We start from the raw sequence: 7,984 nt of genomic DNA on the forward strand, positions 1-7,984 counted from the left end.
AGGGTTAGGGTTTGTGATTGGGACATGGACGAAAGCTGTGAGAGAAGGATCTAATAGTGATGATGAAATTGGTCATGGTGTATGACTCTGACCATTTGATTCATCAGGTGTTCTTCAAAGATAATGAAACCCAACAAAAAAAACCCAGTAGTTCACGAATAAGATGAAGTTCAGGATTTATGTCACTGTAAGAGAGAGAGAGAGAGGGAGAGAGAGAGAGAGAGAGAGAGAGAGAGAGAGAGAGAGAACGGTGGTTGGGTGGGTAGGATGGGGAATATTTTTTTTCTTTTTTTTTATTTTTTAATTGAAATAGGACTAGAATAATTATAAAAGTACAAAAAATAAAATAAAAGGGTATAATCGTCTTTTCAAGTTTTTTTGGACCAAAATCAAGGAAATGTTATGATTTTGGACCGTCCATGCAAGTTGGAAACTTTTTGGATTCTATCCAAAGTTTTCTGAATACCACAAGGACCAATATTGCAGTTTTGTCGAAAAAAAAGTGTCATTGTATCTCTAAAAACTTATAGTGGCACAAAAAAAGTGTCACTAAAAATAGGCTATAGTGGCACAAAATCAAAGTGTCACTAAAACTTTGTGCCACTAAATGTAATTTTATTTGTAGTGACTTGAAACAAATTGATACAAACTACAACACCAAGATACATACTTTATCTAAACTGCAACATATACACTTATATTAAACTAACACATAACATCAATATTTTACTTGACATTGAACATCAATACACATACAATAACAAAACTCATAACTACCTTTGCTTATCCTAGACTGTTGCACAAACAACTGATTCCCAAACACTTTGGTCTTCTTTTTATATTTCTACAATTTTAACTTGTATCTTCTGACCTCTTCCTCCATTTCTTCAAGCATCCGTTCTTGTTTCTTTATTGTTTTCTCTTGAGTAAGAACTTTCTGATGAAAATTGTATAGAATTCAACGATACCAGGTTGAAAATTCTCGATCAGCCCAATCAAAAAATTTGCGGCTTGGCTCCGATGTCTAGAAATTAAAAAAAAATAGGAAAGAAATAAGAAAAAATTATAAACACTTCCCTGAGAATAACAAATTTTAAACACTTACTAAAGAACAAGGGAAAACATCAAATCTCCTACCTGGATTCTCTTTGGTCAAACTTGTTATTCTTTTTGTTTGCTTCTTACAAAAACACGACCCTCCTTCCTTGGAGGAGGATCGATCCCCCATATTGGAGCTCGTAGAAGAAGATGCAGACATCAGACGATAGATTTGAGATGTACTTTTGAGCCCCGATTGTCATATTTATATAATAGAATGCCCTAATTCTATGGTGATAATGCCAACTAGGATGATGACATGTAATGCCAATTTGGACCAAAATTAACCACACCATCAAGTTTTGGGTTTTTACCCGATACGGTGACTATCAAGTTCAATGACCAATTAGAGCTTAAATAAAGTATAAAAGTATAATGACCAACAAGGACTTAATTCTAAATAAAATATAATAAATTTTATCTTTTATAGTTTCGCAGCCCCACTATCAAATGGGAGACCCGGCTGCAAAATGCTCAAAATGATGACCTTTTGAAGCATTTCACATGTGGGTCCCCTATTCAGCATTATGATCCCTCGTTTCACATTTGGACAAAAAAAAATGGTTATTAGCTTATTGCCGGAATTTATGTATTTTTGTTTATTTCTTTAGAAAAGTTGAAGTATAATGGCTATTTTAGTCTCTCATTGCTTAATCATTTTTCTCTTTACAAAAATTTGAAGTCCATCTCTTAGTTTCTCCTTCCACCATCCTTTCAATTTGTGTTAGCTTGCATCATGTTTTCATGGCGGCCATCTTCAAAAAAGAAGGTGGATGTTGCAAGTTGTTATGGTGGTACCGTCCTAAAAAGTAATTTCACCATGGAGGTTCTTATCTTCTAAGTAGTGAATAGTGATGAATAATGAGGAATAATTACAAAAAAATTTTACAAGAAGAAAAAAGTACAACAAAATTAAGCATAAAACTGAAGATGAAGAAAAACAAGGACTTGTGCATCGATTATAGAAACATCCAATACCTAAACTAAAAACCAGATTGCGAGTCCCGGGCGAAGGAGTTGATAATCAATGCCATGAAGGAGGTAATATTGGATTTAACACATCCTTGAGGATCTCATCTTCAAAGTGATGATCAATCAAAACTAAAATTATGTCAGATTGTCAGGTAACTGATCTTATATGTCGCCTCATAATGTCCATAACTATTAAAAAGAAAAAAACACGATATTCAAACTTGCATTTTCATGGCCTTCTTGAGTTGGAACACAACCTCAGCAATTGTAGGCCGTTCTTCCCGAGTTTCATGCAAGCATCGATAAGCAATAGCTGAAAACTTACTCAACACTCTTGGTTTGATATCTTTCTTTATTCTGGGATCAATGATCTTGTCTAGCTCTCTTTTTTTGTAGCAAGTTGGGGCCAAATGATGGAGGAATCGCTGCTCATCATGATAATTCAAAGCACAAGCCAGCCTTCCACACAAAACTTCAAACAAAACCACACCAAACGAGTAGACATCTGATTCTTTTGTTAGAAAACCTGTTTTTTCGTATTGTGGGTCACAATAACCATGTGTGCCAGCAGGGTTAGTGATCACCATGGTGTTTTGTTGATTTGCTAGTCCTATCCTAGCCAACCCAAAATCTGCAAGTTTTGCATTCCAATTCTCATCCAGCAAAATATTTGCACTTTTTATATCACGATGTATTATTCTGTGTTTTTCTGCAACGTGATTATGAAGATAGTCCAATGCAGAAGCAACATCAATGCATATTTTGAGGAGTTGTGGCCATGATGGTCCACCCGACTTAGCAGTGTTACGTAAATATTTGTCGAGGCTTCCATTGCTTTCGTATCCATAGACCAGAGTCATCTCCTTGTTCTCATCACAAAACCCTATAAATCTTACAATGTTCTTGTGTTGATACTGTGAAAGAATTGTGAGCTCAATGTGGAACTCCTTGTTACCTTGAAGCCCGGTGACATCTAGCCGTTTAACAGCAACTAGCTGGTTTACATGATTTGCCCAGGTGAAAATTCCCTTGTAGACCCTTCCATATCCACCCTTCGCAATGAAATTTGTTTCGCTGAAGTTTTGGGTACAACTTTTTATGGCCTGAAAAGGGATTTTGAAGAGGTTTGGTTGCTTCATCTGAGACATGATCTGGACTAATTAATATCGAACCCATCTGTAACAAACATACGTATATATACACTATTTCGGGAACTAACCTCTCGATGAAACCTCCGGTCTAGTGGTAGAGGAGTCCTTGCGGATATCCGTAATCTATGGTAGATGTGCTTAACAAAATCTTGAATAAACTTCGTTTCTCGCCTGAAATTATCTTGATTTTAATAATACACGCAAAACAGAATCCAAAAAAACTAACAAACCAATGTTGAAGATTTTATTTATCCAGAGTTCAAATAAAAATTACATCATGTTAAGCTATTATGTTTAATTAAGTTTTCCATATAATATTTGCACTTGTAACCACATAGATATATAATGTGTATGGGCATAACGTTTATGTATAAAATTAAAATCATAAAATGGTTTATCTAAATAACATAGCTTGTGATAAAATAAAAAGTAAAGATTATGTTTCAACAAGACCATCAAACTGGTTATAGATGTGGGTTTGCATGAATCTCAACAAAATTGCCACAAAATAGTAAATCGTTCAAAATTTGGCTTTTAATAGAAAGGGTATAAAATTATTAAAATGGTTTACCTAAATAACTTAACTTGTGACAAAATAAAAAAGTTGTCACTACAATTATCCATCTATATATGATTTCATTAATTTATGATATCATATAATTGAAAACATAGATCAATTATGCATCTTCTTTATCTAATTTGAATAAATTAAAAATATGACTATATTTATCGATGTTGAAGAAGCCTATTGTAATGAATATAAATGAAGAAATTAGTGATTACCGATCGAAACCTAATTGCATCCCTTTTAATGTAGAAACTTGTGTACATGCTTTATTCCACCTGTCAATCTTTTCAGCCAATTGACTTCTTTTATCTTCATTTGTCATTGCCTCCATCACACGTCTATACCTAGCCATCGCATCTTCTAAGAAACTGGGCTTAACATGATAAAAGATGGGGATAACCGTTAAATGTTGCTTGAGGATAAGTGCCAATCCATTAAGGCACCATTGTGAATCAGCATAATTCTCGGACAACACTACAACAGAAGCCCTAGATGCTTTAATGGCACTCTCCCATCCTGGTTTCAAATATACCCCTGTTTCAATCAAATCATCATCAAAGAAGGTAGTGATATTGGCATGCTTGATGGCGTTACAAAGATGGTCTGTGAAACTGCGACCTGTGTCCTTACTGCAAAAGCTTAAAAATACGTCATACTTATACTTATTATGACCATGAATTGGTGAAGAAGATGAAGATCGTTGTTTGGTATGATTGAGGATAACCATTTTGGATTATTTTAGAAGAAATTTACAATTAGAGTAAGAGTAATGGGTGCAGCTAAGTAGTGGTTTTTCTAAAATGGGTGCAGCTAAGTAATGGTTTTTCTAAAGGAAGTCAAAGTCAACAACTACTTTTGATAATGATGTATCTCTTCTTTTTCTTTTTCTTTTTATGAATTTTCTTGGAAACATACGAGTTGGGAAATCGAGATAACAAATTACCAAGAAATTGGTTCTAGATATATGACGTTGAGGATTACATCATATACTAAAATTTTATTTTGAGAAATATTTGTACAGAAAAACACAACTTTTCAAAATCTGGATCCTAATGTTTCGAGTAAATTAACTTCGGTAATTATGTATTTTGGAGTAAACTATAAAAATGGTCCATTTCGTTGAAAGAAACCACTATTGGAAAATCCATCCTTTGGGTAAGATGATTCTACAAGTACATTTCACATCTAAATTTCAATCTAACCTACTACCAAATAAAGTAAGAATTCACATACCACGACTTAGGCACCGACTTTTCCCTTCTCAACAAAGGAAGCAGCGAGCGTGGACATATAAACAAACAATAAACTCTTAATACAGAAGATTGAACACGCACAAAAACATTCAAAACCCTAACATATTTTTAAGATAAATGGAATAAATTCTTAATACCGAAAAAAGTGATTACTTAAACGAATTCGGAAGTGGGTATGATGTGAATTTTAAAGAAACAACAAAGGGGTTTTCGCAGATCATGTGACGTGGGGAGGACTGTGAAAAGTCACCTGTTTTTCCTCAATCGATCTATCGTTTTCTCCTAGATCGTATCACCTGTGTAGGTGAACGATATGAGTTCAGGGATGGAGTTGGAAGGGGGGAGGGGAGCAGGAGAGTGGTCGTGTGTTGGAGACAGAGGAGGGAGAGGTTGGAATGGGGAGGGGCGTGGGTAGGGGACCATCACCATGCCCGTGGCAAGGAGTTGCTGTAATTTTAGTTCATAAAGGAGTTGCTATCTCTTTCTCTTTTAATAAAATACAAACCAACAAGTATATCTTAATAATATTTATTTAAAGGGAAATTGAAAAATCTAATTATTTTTTGTGGTTTTTTTTTTGAAAAGATAACCGGTTTAAATTTATATTTGAAAATTGAATATTTGGTTCGGAATGTTCATTTCGGGCCTGAATTCCAAACAGTGAACAGGTAAAATGGTTTGACACGGTAATGTAGTCCCCTGTATATAACATGTCGGACCATTGTTTCGAACTTACTATTTCGGAATTCGGACGTCATTCTCAGAGTCTAAACTCATTGTTCCTAACTACATCAATTTAAAAAAATGTCTTGTTTTAGCAGTGAAGATATATATATATATATATATATATATATATATATATATATATATATATATATATATATATATATATATATATATATATATATATATATATATATATATTTGGATATGTGTCGACTCCTTGTATGATTATATGCTTTTATTTTTTTAATATATCTTAAAAGTAAGAAATTTTCATTTTTTTTATAAATTGATGCAATTACAAATATAAGTCGTTTTCCTTCGAATTTTAGTTGTTTTTAGCCTTTTTTATGATTATATGTGGGTATATGTAAGTACTAGAACAACTAAATTTAAAAAGGAATAAATACTTTTGAATTTGTCTGAAACAAGTCCAAAATACGTTGATCCGAAATGTGTAGAATTGTTCTAAAATATGTAGAACATCTCCAGAATATCGAGAACTGTTCCAAAATATAGTCTGGAATGATGTCCTTACTCCAGAATGGTGTCCTTTTAGTCCCTAACATGCAACACTTTCCTAGTTAAAATTCTTTTCATTGTAGCATGACCGAACATATGAAGCAGTTACGACTACAACCTGCAAAATTAAACTTGATGGAGAAATCATCACCCGTCTACACAACCCCGAACATGCGGCCATGTTTAGGGCTTCCTGTTTTGTTGTTTATGTTAACATGTCGATGTGGGTAGAATTTCATATGTTACTATGTCGTTACCTTATGTGCAAGGAGGCTACTACTTATCCTCATGTTGATCTGGAGGATCTTCTATTCCCTATAGGCGACTACTGGGTTTGCTTTGACAAGAGAGCTTTCTGCCTTATTACCGGGTTTTAGTTTATGGACTATCTTTGGGCTACTTCTTCTTTGACACAGTTCAAGCAATGTGTATTTCCATTTGTCTTGGGTTCAAAGTCAGTGAAAGTGCTGACGTTATTCAAGTGTTTAATACTTCACTTCATCGCTTATTAGAAGGAGACGTTATAAGAGTCTCCTTGATGTATATGATAGAGTAGGGATTTTTTGGAAGATACCCTCAACAACCGGTTCAAGATGAATATCTTGCACTCGTCTCTGATTTGGATGAGTTTAAAAGGTATAAAGTTATTTAGATTATAGTGAATGTATATTATATCAAAAATCTATTAATTTATAGTTATTAAATGCTACTGTTGACATATGTACCCATAGGGAAGAGCGGTATGTGATTTGGCTTACAAGTAGTTGAATGTTGTCTTTACCTACATATATTATGCAAGGATTTGTTTATGTATTTAAGGTATGTGCACTATATTTCATAAGACTTTTTCTACAAAATGTATTTTCACATTATTATGTTTGTTAGTTATTTGAAATCTTAATTTTGTAGATTTGGATCATGGAGACATTTCCCAACAGTAGGATAGATGGTACCCCTCGGGCAGTTGCATACCCTCGGTTGAGGCGTTTACTGGCTGATGGTTGTGCACGTGTGCTTGATGTTACTAATGTCTGTATCTTAGTTTAACTTTTATTATATAAGTTTCTATGATAGAATTGATTTATTGTTTTATGGAGCTTCCCCATAATGAGATGTTGCAACCTACTCTGCAGGAGTGTGCTGCTTTGTGGTGGTCTGAGAGTTGGCCATGGATGGAGACTGCAAATTTACCTGACATTTGAGTTTTGGCGTTTGTGTATGTTGTAGACAATTTCCTTATGATAATGTAGTATAAACAAGTTTATTTGACCGAACACAACTTTTTTAACATTTTTAGAATTTTTTAATTTGGTACAAACATGACTAAGGATACTTTAGATCAACAATATCATACTCTTGACTACTTTGCTTACTAGCTTTCACATTATATCTATTATTAGACTTACTCTTACTTTTGACACTTGACTTAGTCTTACTTGAAGATTCCATTTTATTGAATTTGCTGGAAACTGAGCGTCACAATTACTGATTGTGTGATCGATCCTTAGGTAGCAAATGGTTTTTTTTCTAAATCGGATCTTCACGTTGGGATGGGATACAATTATGCTTTCATGGAAGTCTGGCTTGTCCTTTGTCCATCAATGGTGGTAATACAACCAGGAATTCTTCCGGTTGTTCGTATTCAGTTGGAACTGGCATAGGAAACGCAACCTCTATATATGTTGCTCAATATGTTT

General features: G+C 34.0%; 1 protein-coding gene across 5 annotated transcripts; it reads right to left on the minus strand.

Annotated features, from left to right (window-relative positions):
- Positions 1–1,950: 1,950 nt before the first annotated feature.
- On the minus strand, positions 1,951–5,517 carry LOC145161755 (receptor-like protein kinase ANXUR2). Of its 5 annotated transcripts, none has more exons than XM_079081369.1 (4): positions 5,293–5,517; positions 4,005–4,323; positions 3,290–3,392; positions 1,951–3,209 (listed from the first exon to the last, which is right to left on the minus strand). In XM_079081369.1, exons 2-4 carry the CDS (start codon positions 4,139–4,141, stop codon positions 2,286–2,288), a joined length of 1,164 nt encoding a protein of 387 aa, XP_078937495.1. In that variant the 5' UTR covers positions 4,142–4,323; positions 5,293–5,517; the 3' UTR covers positions 1,951–2,285. The 5 variants fall into 5 exon arrangements, with proteins under 5 accessions (XP_078937495.1, XP_078937493.1, XP_078937494.1 ...); XM_079081367.1 differs by having other exon boundaries at positions 4,005–4,418; XM_079081368.1 differs by having other exon boundaries at positions 5,023–5,517.
- Between the last annotated feature and the right edge of the window lie 2,467 nt (positions 5,518–7,984).

The sequence above is a fragment of the Lactuca virosa genome, chromosome 1 (genome assembly GCF_052849685.1).
Source record: "Lactuca virosa cultivar CGN04683 chromosome 1, Lactuca_virosa_CGN04683_v6, whole genome shotgun sequence".
Lineage (NCBI taxonomy): Eukaryota > Viridiplantae > Streptophyta > Magnoliopsida > Asterales > Asteraceae > Lactuca > Lactuca virosa.

Coding starts and splice junctions, on each gene's coding strand:
- LOC145161755 (XM_079081365.1), bottom strand. CDS start 4,516: ATGGTTATCCTCAATCATACCAAACAACGATCTTCATCTTCTTCACCA. Junction 3,393..4,004: donor ATGCAATTAGGTTTCGATCG/GTAATCACTAAT, acceptor AGATAATTTCAG/GCGAGAAACGAAGTTTATTC. Junction 3,210..3,289: donor ACCGGAGGTTTCATCGAGAG/GTTAGTTCCCGA, acceptor ATCATGTCTCAG/ATGAAGCAACCAAACCTCTT.